General features: G+C 45.3%; 1 protein-coding gene across 4 annotated transcripts in view; it reads left to right on the top strand.

Annotated features, from left to right (window-relative positions):
• Positions 1–17669, top strand: part of RAB30 (RAB30, member RAS oncogene family) — a 48869-nt gene that overhangs the window by 22241 nt on the left and 8959 nt on the right. Inside the window, exons 1-4 of one of the 4 annotated variants that reach the window (XM_085065623.1) lie at positions 9275–9293; positions 9518–9618; positions 10986–11069; positions 15790–15973. In XM_085065623.1, coding sequence (XP_084921749.1) covers positions 9526–9618; positions 10986–11069; positions 15790–15973 — 361 coding nt within the window. In that variant the 5' untranslated portion in view covers positions 9275–9293; positions 9518–9525. Of the gene's footprint in view, positions 1–1805; positions 2033–9274; positions 9294–9517; positions 9619–10985; positions 11070–15789; positions 15974–17669 lie in introns of those variants that run through there. The other 3 variants (XM_085065619.1, XM_085065626.1, XR_014853277.1) reach the window with 3 other exon arrangements.

Genomic DNA, 17669 nt, shown 5'->3' with positions numbered 1-17669 from the left:
GAGATCCTCAAGATAGTAAACATACATCTTTATAAAATTAAATCCTGTAACCCAGGCTGTAAAGTCTAGTTCTGCTGTCCCACCCTCAGGGCTTTTTTTCCCATCTGGATTGGGTCCCTCCTGCAGCTGTCTGGAGCAGGCAGGGCTGGAAGCCTTCCCTTTGGAGACATCAGCTTAAGCCAGTTCTGAAGCTACACCCAAGTCTCTATTGTTTCTACTTTCTTCCCTCTCTGAACAATTTGTTTTCGTGAAACATCTGCTGCTCTGGCAGATACCCACAGTTAAAGCTGTACCGCAGTGTTTCTTTGCAGAAATGCAAAGAATATTGCCTGCCAGCTCAGTCACTTGCCAGACAGGATGGTTGATCCCAGCTGAGGGGTTTCCATCAGATGAGACCATTTTTAGAGGGGGAAGCTTCTTAGAGGGCAGATAGAAAGGTTGTGCTGGTGGTGTAGCTCCATGAGGAAGCTGAAGCATACATGTGTGTACGAGCCTGACTGTTACAGGTAAAAATGTTCTTCCCATCTGGAAACAGCAGGTGGCAAATTGAGGACCACTGGGGCAACAATCAGCCTAGGAATATCTGAGAACTTATCACCCCAAACCAGACTTTGGTGGCAGAGAAGGGCCCCTGGTTTGGGATTCCAAGCTCATCTTTGGTGGCAATGGGGATCTAGGGAATGAGCTTCTCTGGACTGCCCTCAGGTGCTCCAGCACTTTATCTGTTCCCCTGTAAGGATTTAAATAGCCATTGCCATTGCGTTCCCTCTACCCCCTTAACAAAAGCCTGTAACACTCAACTCTATTTTATTCCTCCATCACTTCATGTTCAAAAATGCTATCACTTCTAGTTAAGAAAACTTCCTTTAAAAGTTATAACAGGCAAAAGTCCTTGCAGAAATGCAAATGTGCTGTGGCAAAGTGCTACCTATTCCTGTTGTGGTGGCCCAGGTGTGGTGCACAGGCTGGCTGATGTTGCATGTGTGCTTGTGAAAAGGGAGCCTCCAGCTGAAACACTGGGTCACTTTATTTCCTCGTGTAAGTTGAAAAATAACCACAACGCAGAACTCCTCTCTTAGCAATCCAACTCTATAGTAGCAGGCTTGCCCTTGAGTTAGGGGGCATTCCTGAAAGTTTTGCCTGGGAGTGACAGCCACCTTCTTGAGTCACCAGGAAGAAGCTGCTCCTGTAACCCAGTGAAAATTACTGAGTGAAAGTGGGTTACTTGAACTTTGCAGATAAATGCCGTGGTAATTTTGTGCTTGTTCCCGGATAAGGTTCCTTTAAGCAGTTGTCTTGAGGAAGCTGCTTCACTGCACTTTGCACTGTAACAAAATGCATGAGAGGTGCTAGTTAGGGATTGAGCTCCTCCAGATGAAGTGTTATTGAAAATCCTAGAATGGTTTGGGTTGGAAGGGACCTTAAAGATCATCTGGTTCCAGGCCTCCTGTTATGGGCAGGAACCTTCCACTGGATCAGGTTACTCAAAGTCTCATCCAACCTGGCCTCAAACACTTCCAGGGATGATTTTCATAGGTCCCTTCCAGCCCAAACTATTGTAAGGATCTATGACTTTTATCCTTCTTATTGCCTCTTCCTTGGCTGCTGGTATTGCTATTACTATTACAAGATTTTAATTACATATTTATAATACATAAAAACTATGTATTATATAAGTGTATTTTGGAATATATTTATATATTTTGTGTTTAGACTTTAGGTATGATATATCTGTCCTGAGCCAAAAGCTTCTTTTTTTTCTTTTTTTTTTTTTCCTTTTTTTTTGTTTTTGATTACTGTTCCAGGATGCTGTTGATTTGGCATGGCCTTTTCCAGAGGCATGGCATGGCAGAGGAGTATCACGGAAAAGGAGCCCACAGCCCAAGCTGTGAGGTACCAAGCACAGCTCAGACCTCAGACAACTGCAAGTGCAATTAGATGAAGTTTAATTACTTATTACTTCTAATAGATTTGATGGAGAAGTGATGTAAATCCCAGTAAATCCCAAGCTTACTTAAGCAGAAGTGAAGAGGTGGAAATAATGGCTTATTTTTTCAATTAAAAAGCATTCTTGCAAAATAAAACCATATTAGAATTTTTTTTTAAATTTTGTTCATACCACAGTCTCTGACACAATGAAAACAAGATGGTCAACAGCAGTTAGACATGTCACTGCAGTCAAAACTCACAAAAATTTTCTTGGATAATCTGGGTTATGAAAGTGTGTCTAAGGCACATACTCGTATTTCACAATACATTTGATTCTTATGTCACTGCTAAATGGCATAGTTACACTTGTGCTAATTCTGCACTTGCAACCTCATTTGAGTCACGATGTTCCTGTAAATTCTTTATTGAAATTCTTTAGTTATGATAGATCTTCTCATGTATTTTCAAAAATGATGGTGTCAAGCTGTCTAATCTTGTACGTTTTCTAGCAGAGACTTGTCACCCAGTTTCAAAACTTCTCCCTGTATGATCGTGATGCCACTCAAACCCATGCCAGCCCAGCAAACTAATGCATCAGGAGACTTCTTTGCCTTTTACATACTTGACATGCGCAAGCTTTTCTTCTAAACTGAGGATTTGTTTCTCCACTGCCTTTGCCTCCTTGTGAGTTGGGCAGCCTGCGCCTCACTGATTGTAGTTTGTCCCCAGAAACCTTGTGGGAGACACCTGGGCTTCAGTCTGACCCTGCACCTGGTTTCTAAAGACAGAAAATCTCACCTAAGTTGCTGATGGGTTTCCCCATTTTAGTGGGTCAGGTCTTGGTGTAGGAGCTTTATATCGCATAGAGAGCTGGACTTGGTAACCTTTCCTGGCTTTTCCATGCAAGATATGTTTCAGTTATTGCTTCACTGCAGTTTAAAAAATAGTTTTGTTGGGTTTTTTTTCCCCCTTTGGGAAGAGGCTGTTGTTTTTGAGTGGATGAAACAGCATTTTTTGGCTGGATTTCTGGCAATGCAGTTTTTTCCACACTTGGAAGTCAGCCTGTCTGCTGTGCTGGCTGAGTCTGTAACTGCTTCTACACACAAAAACATGCTGCTGCAGAGTGTACAGCTTGGTGGTCTCAGGATGTGCTAAAATGTAGCCAAGACCAACGGAGTGTTGTTTTGAGCATGCAGTATTGTCTCCATCTCCAGGCATGTCTTAAAAAGTGTTTATAAAAGCATGTGTTAATATTGCACCAACTTTATTGCATTGAAACCCCAGATTCTGACAGTAAAATGGAGTGTGAGGCTGTTCTCGTGCTCCAAACTAGGTTTCTGAAGTTGGTGTGTGGTTTGGTCAGACACCACTGAGGCATTGTGGCTGTGCATGTCAGCAGTTTTTTTTTAATCCCGAAGAAATTAATGTTCTGTTTATCATTTTGTAACTACAGTGTGTATCTCGTTATTCCTGCGTAACTCAGAAATCTGATTAGTTTATCTACGTGAGGAGAATTATCATTGATTAACAGCTCAATCCTCAGATGTGTTTGATGGAATATAACTTGCTGTCTGCATGCAATATTTAGCACTTCCATGGCTGTTCCCAACGCTGACGTGCACAAATGTCACTGAGTCTCCCTTCCCTCCAGGAGGTGAGAAAGTTAGATGAGGACACTGCACCAGGCAAGCTGTGACTTGCCTGATCTCTCCTGAAGAGTCTTAGGTGGCACTGAGATCCACAAGGATGTGCCCAACCCAAAAGCCATCTTTCTAACATCCAAAAAAAAAAAAGATCAATGATGTATATTAATGATGCTCTTCAAACCACTATTAGCCTTTCCACTGTCAGGGGATGCCAGGAACATATGAAAATCCCAATATTGATCCTGAGTGTGAGATCTAACCTCTAGGGTTATGTCTGGTGTCCAGCCATGGGCTGGGGGAAGGCTGGGATGTCTCATTAAGTGTGGGCATCACAGCAGAGCATCCTGCACCATCCTTGAAGAGGGATGTTTAGGATTGCCGGAGCACAGGCTACTGGATTTAGCTCACCTGAAACGGCAAGTGTGATGGGAGGAGTTGGGGAAATGCCAAGCTCTGCAACCCCAAGTGCCTGCAATATATCTTTCTCCTTTGATTTTGGAAAAGACATTCCTGGAGTTCTATTGTCGTGCTGTGCTGAGAGCATTGATCCCATGTACTTGTGGCTTTGCCACCATCAGCACAGAGGCATGCATGATCCAGACTTTCTTGGGAATTAAGTCCCTCTTAATTTTTCTAGTGTGAATGAAAGTGAAATTAAACCTTGTGGAGATGAGGAGTGGGGGAGGTGGGCAAGGAAGCAGAAGGAAATCCAGGCTGCTCATTTGCAGAGGGCCATGAGCTGGGCTTGTGCTTGCTGAGTGCAGGAGCCTGCTTGGGTTGGCAGGTGCTTTGGAAATGAAAATACTTTATCCTGAGTTACGTAATGCCGCAGCATGTCCAGACCTGAATTCCCTGCAATTTTCTGGCCGGTGAGGAATAATTTTCTGCTTGAAATACTAGCCTTAGCCTTGAATTTTGTGTCTCATAAGGCATATACGATCAGTGTATTATCTGCGTACATAACTGCTGCTGTTTGAACTTGAGATGTTTGGGTAAATTTATTTTTGTTTATAGCTGTTGGATGATGAAGGACAGAAAATACTTGTGTATTAAGAACTGTATAAATACATCAAAACCTGCCCTGACCTACTGGTTAGATCCAGCAGGTGGAAGATGCTTCAGATCCTTCTCTGTGTCTAGTTGCAGCAGCAGATTGTAATGGTGTTTTGAGGTGGGATAGAGCTGAGGTGCAAATTATCAGCATTCCTGGGTTGATATGGTTTTGGTCTTCATCCCTAAATGTGGAGAAACCTTTGCAGCTGTGTATAGTCTGTTTTGTTTTGTTTTTCATCCAGCTCTTTACCTGGAAAAAAACTGGCTGGATGGCTGAGCCCAGAGAGAAGTGGTGAATGGATTTGCATCCATCTGGCAGCTGGTCCCAAATGGTGTTCCCAAGAGCTCAGTTTTGGGGACAGTCCTGTTTCATATCTTTGTCAATGATCTGGAGAGGGGATCAAGAGCACCCTCAGTCAGGTAGCATAACACACCAAGTGGGAATGTTGATCTGCTGGATGGCAGGAAGGCTCTGCAGAGGGATCTGGACAGGCTGGATCTGAGGCAGATGGTATGAGGTTTGGCAGGCCAAGTGCTGGGTTCTGCACTTGGATCACAACAACCCCAGGCCAGCACTACTGGCTTGGGGGGAGAATGTCTGGAAAGCTGCCTGGTGGGAAAGGACCTGGGGGTGCTAGTTGACAGCAGCTGAACATAAGCATGGGGAAAGCAGCCCACAACTTCTGCATTCCCTTTTCAGATGTCTCTGTGGGAGCAGGAGCTTGTTTGTACAAGCTAGGGTGGGAGAAGGAGAGGTGAAAGTCTCTAGTGCCTGTGCTTTTGCTCTGGGTGGATCTCACTAGTCTTTTGGTTGAATTGGAATTAATAATTGAAGAACGCCAAGAGCATTTGTTGCAGTATCTTGCCCAAATGGAGAAACATGGAGGTTCTGGAGCATGTCCTGAGAGGGGCAGTGGAGCTGATGAGGGGTCTGGAGCACAGATCTGATGAGGAGTAGCTGAGGGAGCTGGAGGTCTTTAGCTTGGAGAAAAAGAGGCTGGGGGGAGCTTCTCACCCTATAAGTGCCTGAAAGGAGGGTGTAATGAAGTAGGGGTTGGTCTCTTCTCCCATGCAAAAAGCGATAGGATGAGAGGAAGCATCAAGTTGTGTCAGGGGAGATTTCGATTGGGTATTAGGAAAAACTTCTCCACTATAAAAGGGTGATCAAGCACTGGAATGGGCTGTCCAGGGAAGTGGTGGAGTCACCATCCCTGGAAGTGTTTGAAAAATATATGGATGTGTCACTTAGGGAAATGCTTTAGTGGTGGACTTGTCAGTGCTGAACTTGATGATGATCTTGGAGGTCTTTTCCAACCTTAATGATTCTATGATTCTGTGAAAACTAGCTAAGTCTCAAACATGTCCTGCTGCCCTTCAGCTGCATTCCCACTGATGGACCACCTCTCCAGATGGTTGCCCTGCTTAGATGTACCCCTCCTGGCCTCTTGTTTTGCCCAGAGTGACCATGTGTGGGGTCACATGATGGAGTGGAGCAGAGCAGTGACAAAAATGAAATAAAACCCCACAAAATTGATTCCATGTGAGGCTGGCAAGAACAGCCCATGGAGGCTGGTTGGGATGCCAGCTGCATAAACTGCCTTGGGGAAAAACAACTGTGAAACCAAATTTTCTGCCCTGCTGCCAGCCTTGGGCTCTACTCCTGCTTCATCTCATGACAGGGCATGTCTCTGTGCTGTAGTGTTTGTGATTTAAATGATTGTGGTGAGGGGTGGCTGAGGTGTGGACTGGCATCTCATCCCCTGCCCTCACTGCAGGTCTTGTCTCCTCCAAAGGGTGGGACAAGCAGCTGCATCCTGAAAACTTTAAACCAACGCAGGGAATGCAAGGCAGAGCCCTGCACCTGCAAACATAAGAAAAGAGAGGAGGGTAAAAAAACCCAAACCCACACCAAAAAACCTCAAGAAAACAAAAACAAATAGAAAACTCATGCTCTGCATTTGTTTTGGTTTCTTTTTAAGCATATAACTCAGTGTGCTCTATTGCTGAGATGCACATTCCCCAGCTGTGGCAGTGGGGTAGAGGTTGAGACATATCTTCTCTGGGGAGAGGGAGGGTGGTGTGAGCCTGAGTCAGCAGCAAAGGTCACTTGGCTGTGAGGCTTGGCGTGCAGGAGGAAAGGATTTCGTAACGTGGCCGATGCAGTGTGTGTGTCCAGCACTGCCAGTGTGCTGGGGCAGCATGTGTGCTCAGAGGGGGAAACACCAGCTGGGCTGAGAGGGCAGCAATGAGCAGCTTCACCTGTCCAGTCTGCCTCACTAAGCACTTCTTCCCACCCATGCCCTGACTCCTTGTATATCTTCAGTTCTGGCATTTAATCTCATCATTGCGTGGCTTGTTTTAAGGTCTTGGCTCATCTTTCAGTTCCCGTTTGGGGTCACTATCACATGTGATTAGTCCTAGAGCCTAATGAAGGGCATCAGACATAACTCTAGGGTATGTCTGAGCCATTTAGCATTTCCGACCTCAAAGATCTGCAGAGGAAGTTTATTTTTAAGCTTCCTAAGAAGATAAATTTGAATTTTGGATTGTTTATGGTGCAAGTAATGGAACTGAAATCTCTCTGGGGGGAGCATACCCTCTGGGGAATGAAGAATCCCAGGAATAATTATGTGATGCTGCGTGAGTATCATTAGTCTTGAAATAGCTTTTAGTGGATGATCACGTTTTTCGTCATGGAAGAAGCTAGTGTGAAAGCTTGAAACCTTATATTAACATTTATTCTTCATTTAAGAGCACTGTCAACATGTGTTTAATATGCTGTTGTTATCCAGTCCCACTCTGGGAAAGCCAGTCATGGAGATATGAAGTGATTACACAAAATAAGAACTCTAGAAAATTTAAAAAGGGCCTTTTTTGGCTATTCTTTAAGGTCCCATTCTTTCTTATTGAGAGGGGAGAAGGACCTGTGAGGTCTTGTGTGTTGGAGAACAGTGAAGTCAGAGCATCCTCAGGATACCTCCAGCTGCTACTGTTTGGTGACACTTAGCTGCACTGTGTCCCTGACCCGGGTGAAGTGACAGGTCTGTGCAGTGACTCAGCTGTGTTCCTGCTAACCATCTGCTGATGTGATGCAGCTCATTAGTCACTGATTGGTGTGGTTACCCTTTTTTTAGGCTGTTGGAAAGGTCAAGGGCCGCATAGATGTAGAGTAGCTGAGTCAGTCTTCTACCTCTTTTGCCCTCAGGTCTGCCGAACTCTTGGTGGTGCTTGGAGAGCTGTTTCAATGTGCCCTGCCAGGCAGATCCAGACTGTCACAGCTGTTTTTTTGTATTCTCTGGTTATTTGACTATGAGCCTGTCATGGTTGTTTGGTGGGACTGGAGTCTGTAGCTGCAGCCTTCTGGTATGTGCAAAGGAAAGACCTTTGGAGGCAGAGGAAGACAGCACTCTGACTTTGGACTGAGCATGAGAAGTTGGTTACATCCAAGCTGCATTTGCTCCCTTCATCAGCTCTATAAACATCCTCTAAGCAATCTCAGTATTTACTGAGGATAGCACTTCTATAATACTTTTTCTTTTCCCCCCATTCCCCGCCAACATGCCCCATACTTCTACACTTACCCTCTTTCACTCTATCTCCTCAATAATTACCTAATCTGTAGGTACTGGTGGGTTAGGCACTAATGCTTTGGTTTTGCCTTACATGGTATCTGAATTGGTAGCATGTAAATGTGTCTCTTTACTGATGTCTTTTTTTACTCCAAAGCAGTCTTGAGGATGGGTCTTTGATGATGCCGTTCTTAATGCCTGGATCCTCCTGGACATAGCTGGGTTTAGACACTACCCTTCTGCTGCCTTGTGTCTGGGTTTTTCTTTCTGCCTAAAATTTCCAAGTGGATCTCTTCTGGCTGTTGTTGCTTTCCTGGAAGGTGACAGACCCCTTCTCTGGGCACAGTGTTGGCAGCACCCTGGGAAGCACTGGAGATGGAGATGTGGATTCTCATCTCTCATGACTTGCTCAGTTGCAGAAAACTCTGTATTTGTCTGTTTGGTCCTCCCCATGCTGTGAGTGGCATAGGAAGCCATGTGGATCTTCCCCATGTAGGCAACTGTGCCCATCTCCTGTGATATTGCTGAAATGTCAGTCTCTGAACCAGCCAAGGAGCTTGGACTTAGGGCATGGAATGTGTGCTGGATAGTTGCTAAGGTCCTCTCTGTTCGCTTCCCATTTGAGCAATCTATCCTCACAAAACTAAAGAAAACTATCATAGTGGTAACATTCCTGAGAGCATCTATTACTTTTTGTCTTTTAAAGACCTCTATTAATGTACTTCAGCTAAACTGTTACCCCACTTTCCACCACACTTTTAGCACATGAGCTCTTTCTGGTTTTAAGGCAAACACTGCTACTTTTGTTTAAAAATTAAGTTCCCTCCCAGTTCTGCCCCAATGTGTTCCCAAGCCCTGCTCTGTGTGCACCCAGTGCCCTCCAGGAGGAGTTCATGGTGGTGTTTTGGGTATTGCCCTAACAGGAATAAATTCCATGATCCCCTCAGACAATGTGACAAAGTCCATGCTGTACTTTGGAGCTGCTGTAGTTAACAGCAAAACAAACATTTGGGAACATCTAGCAATCAGTGTGTCAGGTCTGTGGAGCATTGCTTGGAAAGTTGAAACCCAGCATCTATGACTTGTAGGCAGCCAGGTGAGACTGCTTGAGAACCGAAATGGGGCCAAGGTTTCACAGCAGCTGACTCTGACTACGTGGATGCCCCAGCTCAGAGTGGGAAGTGCTCTTCTCCCTTATCTGAGGAGCAATGTGTGTGCCAAGAGACCTTTGTTCTGAATATTTGGAGTTCAGCAGGGATAAAAGGGCATGTCCCCACTGACTTGGTTCACACAGTGTTGTGCTCTCTGTCTCTCTTGCAGCTGCGTAAATGAGTATGGAAGATTATGATTTCCTCTTCAAAATTGTTTTAATCGGCAACGCCGGTGTGGGGAAGACCTGCTTAGTCCGTCGCTTCACTCAGGTAAGGTTGGCCACCTCTTGGATTGGGGAATGTTGGGATGGCACTGAGGGCTCTGCCAGCATTGCAGCTCCAGAGCATTTTGTTGTTCACACCCTTGCTGCATGTGCCATATACAGTGACATACTGGCACAAGCAGTGCTTCTGTGTCTGGTGCTGCACCTGGCCCTGTTCTGGATTTTGTGTTGGAGAAAGCTCATTCCTCTCTGGAGGTAGAAAGTCCCCTCTGAAAGCCACTGGGTCAGCTCCTCTTGTTTTGGTGGCGTTCTGAACCAGTTAAAAGGACCAACACGTCTCCTGTTCTCCTCGCCAACCTTTGCTGCACAAAGCTCTCCCTGTTATTTGTCATTAGTAAATAAATAATCTGGGTCCTGAGCTGTCAGTCCAGTGTCTTTTTCTGTGGTAGAATAGCAGGGAAAGGACCATGCTACTGTGATCCAGGGCAAGGGAAGGCTTTGCATGATGGATTATAAAGTACAAGTTGTGGGGGTTTGGCTGCACTCTCCACTAGGAATTGTCAGCAATTTCTCCTTCACTGTTAATTTTAGTTTTAAAGCTACAGTGATTTTTAGATGCTCTCCAAAAACATCTGGCAACCGGTGACAATCTAGTCAAACCCAAAAGGTTAACAGCAAAAATCTTTGGCCACTTCTGCTGCTTGTTCTTTGTCAGGACATCTACTCTAGGGGATGGATGTGTCCCAAAATCAACATGACTTGGTCAACCAGAAATCAAAAAGCTCTCATTTAATTTGCTGTTGCTCCTTTCTGATGGTGCTGCAATCAAATATCACCAGCATCTCGCTGTCCCTTGCCTTTGCTGTGGGATTTGTGATGTCTGGCTCTATGCTTCACTCCTGAAATGCCATGCAGAGATGTGACCCTGTTGAGAGCTGCCAGAAATGCCTATTGGTGCCATGGGGTGCTGTGGAGGGAAGACAGAAGGCATGGGGTTGCAGGAGCAAAAGGCATCTCATCCCACACAGATGTTCACATGTCTTTCAGTGCATTGTGAAGTAGGATGGAAAAGGTCCTCACTTGCCCTTCCCCTGCCTCTTCCAACTGCACAGAAGTTGAAGGGCTTTCCCCCTCTCTTTTTTCCTCCTTTTCTTTTCCTGTTTTCCTACTTCTGAAGTTAATGGCTTGCTATGCAGCTAGGGATGTATAAGGCAGGGAAAACACATCAGGGCTGAATTATGGTAACCTTCATGCTGGGGAAATGTTGCACTCTAAATGTGATGGAAATAAGTGTCATGGGAAGGGGATGATGGGTGAATAGTTTTGAGGATGGAAAAGGGTGAGGATTGGCACCCAGAGAGAGTTTTGTCTTGCTGTAGAAATAAGTTTAATCAAACTCTTGTTTTCTTCCAGGGGCTTTTCCCACCAGGGCAAGGAGCCACGATTGGGGTTGACTTTATGATTAAAACTGTGGAGATAAACGGTGAAAAAGTAAAGGTAAGAGCCTGATGATTTTAAGTGTAAATTCATGTGGCAGTATCATAGCTGAGGTTTCTTGCTGCAACCATTCCACTGCTGGAAGACACTTGAGGAAGGCCAGGGCTGCCTGGCATGGCTTGGGCAATGCAGGGTCCAACAATCTATATGCCCCTCTCCACCATTACTGTCAGGATTGTAACAGTGAACCTGCTGGAGGGGAGAAGATGGAACAGGGAGATCCTGTAAAACTCCTTGCTTAGGTAAGATTGGGTCTGGCTGGGGTTGAGGAAGCCCAAAGAACCATTTCAGTGCAGCCTCTGCTCACTGTGGTTCTGGTAAGCAGAAATATGTTGTATTCCCACTGGGATGTGCTTGAGGAAAGTCTTCTCTGTGAGCTCCCAAGGTGGTCATTGGGGAGTGCAGGCTCATCTTCCACTTCTGCCAAGTTATTGATTTGGGAGAAGCAGAGATGATCACAGCACTGGTGTTTCAGAAAACAGGTTGAAATCCAAAGGGCAAACCTCTCCATATTATTAACTTTTTCACTCTCAAAAATAGTGTGGTTGCAACCAAACAACTGATGGGAAACTGTCCTTGTCCTTAGCTAACTCCCAAACTGAGCCTGAGCATCACTTGGCAAGAGAGCTCCTTTGCCTGGACCAAAACACACTGGGGACCAATATCATGCATTAATGGGATGCATGGTTGGGTTCCAGAGCCCAGAAATGTTGGCTGCTGCCACTTTGTTCATTAGTAGAGGTTTCACTTGAGCTACTGTGGTGTCTGAGGTGAGAGAAGAGTACAGTCGTTTGAGCCTCTAATATCAAGGTATCCATAGTCCCTGAGCTGCTCCTGGATTTACTCTGCTTGCATGAAATTCAGGGCCATCAAAGTGAAAACCAGCAGTTTTCCCCTTGCTGCCTTTATCAAACCCAAGAGTGAGCAAATGTGAGAGTGGCACCAGTGTGACAGTGTCTGGGTGTGACACTGAGACCTGTTTGCAAGCTTGTGTAAGCAATGGGATGGAAACAGTAGACTTGGGCAGATTTGCAGCCCTGTTTTGAGGTTTGTTTGTTTTTTTTAACCTGTATTTCACACAGAGGGTTTTTAAGAAGAAAATGGGATGTTGTGTTGCTAAGTTTAGGACATATTTTAAGAGCCATAGCCATGTGAGCAGGCTGCCACTCTGCTGTGGGAGGAGCTTACAAACCTATGGGAAGTGGTGGTGCTTCACCAGGAGACTTTCCCACCTGAGCAGCTAAAGGGCATGAGAATCCTTCACCTGATAAGGAGCAAGCTGATACTCAGCACTTGGCTGTGCAAGTGGGCCATGAGCAGCAGGCAGGGAAGCAGTGAGGATCACATGTAGCCCCAGTGGTGCTGGTGCTCAGCTTGGTGGTTGCAATGCCTATTAGCAGGGCTGGCCAGGACATGAATGGTGCTTGTGCCAAGCTCCTCAGACAGCAGAGATGTTTATTCCAGCCAAAAGCAGTCCTAGTGAAGCGACTCAGAGGATCTGGGCTGGTAAATGGTGTAATCACTGCACTGGAGGTGGAATTCTTTTTTTTCTTATATGCGTAGTTTGAACCAGCAGTCTCAAGATTGTCCTGGTCATTAGAGGGAGAAAAGCAGTCCTGCAGAACATGAATCCCATCCACTTCACATACCTCTCCTTTTCAGTCATCTGGTTCTCTGTCAAATTCTGCTGGAGCCTTAAGAACATCCCTTGTATATGAGGTCTGGGGTTTGTACTGGTCAACTTACCCTAAGGATTTGTCTGTGTTTGAAGTGTTGCTCCTGTGATATAATCCTGTTTTAAGACTTATTTGAAAAGAGGGTGCAGACTTCTTAAGAGAATATTGGAAGTAGATGTGCCAATATGGGCTGTCTCAGGGGCAAGGATGGCTCAGGGAAGCTCTGCAAGCTAAATGAAAAGTCACTGCTGACCTGCAAATATCTGATGAATGCACAAGTGTCCTCTCTGAATCACCTTGGGGCAGGATTTTGTGTCACAGAGCCTTAGCAAGTGCTAGCTGGTGTATCAGCTGTATTTCACATGGCAAATACTGTGTTCCTAAAGTCCCAGTCCTGCTCAGTGACCATGCCTTGGTGGGAGTTTAGGATGGTACATTTGGGCATTGGAATGAACCTTCTGGAGTCTGGAAGGCAAACAGATTTCTTTCAGTGGTCTTGTGGCTGAAACTTTTTGAATAAGCAGTGCTTGTGAGAAGAAACATTAAATGAGTGGGAAAAGCAGGAATGAGGCAGAGAACAGAGCTGCTCTGGCTGTTAGCTCATTTAGCAGTGCCTGAGCCATGACTCCTGCCTCTGTGCTGAGCCTCCCCTTCATGTCTGCTGGGATCCAGAATGAGAGAGCAGAGCTGTTTACCAAAAAAGTTTTCAGACTTGAAAATAAATTATGGACTTCTGGGGAAAAATACTTTCCAGCTTTCAAAATTGCATTAGAAAGTCAGTGGAGAGGGACTTGCTGGTATGAAAACTTCTTTGCCAGCTCTTCCAGATATGAGCAGCTACCAGAGCTCACTGCCCAGTGAGCTGAGAGATCACTGTGCAGTTGTGGGGGATTTTCATCTGCCTGGCTTCTTCTCATAAACTCCAAATATGTGTGCAGCACTTGTACCAAGAGGGCCCACAAATTGAAGCAAAGCAGATAGCAGCTACCATGCTGGTCCAAGCTGAGCATCCTCAGTGCTGCAAGCAGAGGGCTGTGCTCTATGGAGCAGTGATCTCATTGTGCTTGGTGGAAAGCTAAATGTGTGTGCAAACCTTGGGAGGGCAGGAGGCATCAGCTGACACCAAGAAAGTAAACATCTAGATTTTCTGCAGGCTGAGTCAGACGCTGTCCTTTGGTTATTCTGGGGAAAAAAACATTGTACAAATAAAATAGTTGCTGTGAAATATTTTATTTGACAGAAATGACCAGTGAGGGAAAGTGTGAGATGTGCATTTTGTGTGCAGGAAGAGTTTATCAGTGACTGTAAGACTGGTGGCTCCTCCCTGCCTTCTGCACCCAGCTCACAGGTAAACTCATGTCTGCTCTCCCCAGCACAATCTCTCCTGCTTTCAATGTCTCTTAGATTAAAGCAATGGAAGAGCATATTCACATCAAGTTTTTATCAGCTTAGAGATCTTCTCAATAAAGGCAGAAGGTATATAAGCTGGAGTTAGCCAATAGACAGTGATTAAATGTTTTTCCTGGGAAACAGCTGAGTAACAACAGAACTATCTGTATCTTTCCATCTGCCAGAGTTTGGAGGCTGGTTTGTTTTAACGAGGACTCACTCATTAACTGGTTTTCATGTGCAAGTAATTTCACGTATGGTTGTGTGTGTCACTTTACAGATACCAGGTTCAGCCATTTAAGTACAACTGTTCCAAGAGATTAAAGCACAAAGGTGCCTAGGAGCTGTGAGCCAGCAACAATTACTTTCTCTGCAAAAAAAAGTGGCTTTTTTTTTTAAAAATAAAAATTATATCCCACATCTGAAAGCTGCTACTGCAAGCTCTCATTTCAAACGAACATATTTATGATGAGTGGCTGGCGTAGCTCAGCTTTGGAACTGGGCAAGAATAAGGTTTTCTGTGTACAGGCTGCTGAATATATGGAAAAAATCTCAAATACTTTACCGTTTTCTTCCCAAAGTACACAGAATTTTGGCTGGAAATCATCATTCCACATATTTAATTCCAGGGAGAAGTGCTTTAAAAAAATAAAAGCTGAAGCAGAGAAATACTCTTTTATCTTGAAGTGTGTTAATAGTGGATGTTTGTTTCTTAGACTTTCTTTTTGAAGAATTGGGGTTTTGATGATCCAGCAAAAACTATCAGATGGTCAAAATATAAAAGCAGTATAATTGTAGTTTTTATTGGGAGATGTATGTTGTCTTCGTGGATCCAGAGGGTTTGGCAAACATTCAGGAGTTTATTGATGGTGGTGAGGCACAGGAGCAGGCTGTCCAGAGAAGCTGTGGATGCCCCAGCCTGGGAAGTGTTCAAGGCCAGGTTGGATGGGGCTTGGAGCAACCTGATCTAGTGGGAGGTGTCCCTTCCTGTGGCAGGGGGGTTGGAATGTGATGATCCCTTCCAACCCAAACCATTTGAGGATTCTGTGATGTAGCTGAGGGCACGTCAGCCAATTGTACATGTTGGGAAGGCAAACAGTGAGCAGCTGGATGAGATGGCTGAACCTGTAGAGAGGAAATGTGTTCCAAACCTTAGATGAGCCTTCAGGTGAGCTCCTTGTTCAGTCCTGTGCTTTCCACCCATTACTGCATTGTCTCTGGATAACTATAACCAGCTCACTGAGCTAGAGGAGAGGCATTCTTATTCCTTCTTGGGAATGGAAGCTGCTTTAGGGACTTCAGGGGTGGGAGAAGCGACTTTCTCCCTCTAGCCCCTCCAGGCTGGCGGCTCTGCCCACTGCAGAGGGAGATGCTGGAAGTTGCATGAAAGCTGACAGACCTGCAGCTTCCAGGGCCGTCGGCTGCAGTGCCAGCTGACTTTGTGCCTTGCATTTCAATCCACAAGTGCAGGAACAGAAACAAATAATGCTGGGGGAAGGGAAGCCAAAGGGAGAAGAGCTCAGTGCTTTCCCAGCACTGGTTTTACGTTGAGGGGGATTTTTTTTCGGGTCAAAATGGTGCTGCTATCAAACAAAAAAAATTAATTAACTTTTTTTTATTTTTCCTTTTCCCACCGTTCCTTGTTGTGGCCAAAGCTGCAGATCTGGGACACGGCCGGCCAGGAGCGCTTCCGCTCCATCACGCAGAGTTACTACCGCAGCGCCAACGCGCTGATCCTGACCTACGACATCACCTGCGAGGAGTCCTTCCGCTGCCTCCCCGAGTGGCTGCGCGAGATCGAGCAGTATGCCAGCAACAAGGTCATCACCGTGCTCGTGGGTAAGTGACCACGGGGTGGCCAGCGGGGTGTGCCTGCCCAGGGCTGGCTGGCAGATGGAGAGGTTAGCAGGAGGAAAAGCTGGCGTCTCTGGGAGCTGCGGGATGCTTGAACTGCGGCGGTGGGTCTTGGTGCCAACCAGGTGTATCTGCAGGTGGGCACAGGGTACAGCCTTGAGCTCAGTGCTTGGACCATTCCTTCTGCAAATAACCCCAGGATGCTGATAGCAGTGTTCAGGATGCCATAGTCACTTCTTGAAGTGTGGTCCACTTTTGGGTCTAAGGCTATTGCATGCAGAGGGGGATGCTTCCCACCAGCTGGTCCCATAAAAGACTGAAGTGGTGATGGCACAGCTGCCAACCAAGCTAAGAATAGAGCAGCTTCCCTTGTGTGACTCCAAGCTCAGATCTCCACAAATGTGAGGATCTGCTCAAGCCAGTGATGTCTGCAGGCTGCTGTATGCCATGGCTGTGGGACAAACCAGCCTTGTCTTAAGCGGTCGGGATCTGGGAATCACATCATGTCCTGATTATAGCATTCATAGGTGGGGCAGAGCTGGAAAACTGGGTATTCTTGCATGGATTTTAGGGAAACTAAAAATAAATAACTGAATGTTATATTAATCTGTAGAGCTTCAATTCAAGGCAAAACAGACCTCAGGCCATCTGTCTGCTACAAGCAAGGGGAAGGTTATTTTGCCTACCAGTGCTTTTCCATGCTCTGCTTTCAGCATCTGATCACTGGGACTTGGCTTTTAAAGGTCCAAGAATATATAAAGAACAGTGGAAAAATAACTTGGGGAAAGCCAAAAAGTTTCATGCTACAGTGTCACCTTTAATAGTTTGCTATTTTAATGAAAAAATCTAGGTCATTGTAAGAGGTGTCTAAAAGTGTATTTAAAGAAAAAAAAAAAAATCTTCTGAGTTTTACGTGCCCCAGTGCTAATTCAAGTGAGCTGTGGGGTTTTTTAGAGCTTCCGTACAAGAAACTCATACTTCATGAGTATGGGCTGGGTACAAATGGTGCAGAAATAATTAATAGATGGCTAACAAATGTATATTAAATTTTTTAGTGAACATTAAGTTAATTGCTAGGATCTACAGCACAATGTATAAATTATATTTTAGTCATAACCCACACTTTGAAGATGGTGACACCCATAAATCACTTGTTTAGAGTGATAATCTATTTAGAAGGGTAACTTCAGTGCATGTAGTGGGTCCAAGAAACTGCTTTGATGGGAAAGGAGGAGATCTCAGATCAGGGAACGGCAATGAGACAAGGTGCCAGTGGAAACACCACCTTTTCCTCCCGGGAGTTCTCACAAAATTTCTGGTAGGAGTGGGACCAGGAGGTGTTTCCTTCTGAACCTGCTAAGTCCATGGACAGAGCTATCTGTTATTGCAGATCCTGGTCTGTTACATTCATTGGAAGATTAATTTATGGCAGAAACATCATGTTTGAAGTTAAGTGGCCAGCAATAGTGTATAATCATATCAGATGCTTGCTTGAGGCTTTAATCAACTCTCTGTTAAACAGATCTCTCTGAGCCAAAGGGTTGGTTTCTCACCCCACCTTGCTCTGCAAGTGCCCCCCAAGCCCATCCCTCTTCCAGCCTCCACAGCCAAATCCTATGCTGGAATATTGAAATAGGGAAACTTCCTTAAATGCCAGACTTTTTTAAAAGCTTGTAACAAC

This window comes from Lichenostomus cassidix, chromosome 1 (genome assembly GCF_008360975.1).
Source record: "Lichenostomus cassidix isolate B80296 chromosome 1, HeHo_3.0, whole genome shotgun sequence".
In the NCBI taxonomy this organism is placed as follows: Eukaryota; Metazoa; Chordata; class Aves; order Passeriformes; family Meliphagidae; genus Lichenostomus; species Lichenostomus cassidix.
This window is presented reverse-complemented; position numbering and strand designations above follow the sequence as displayed.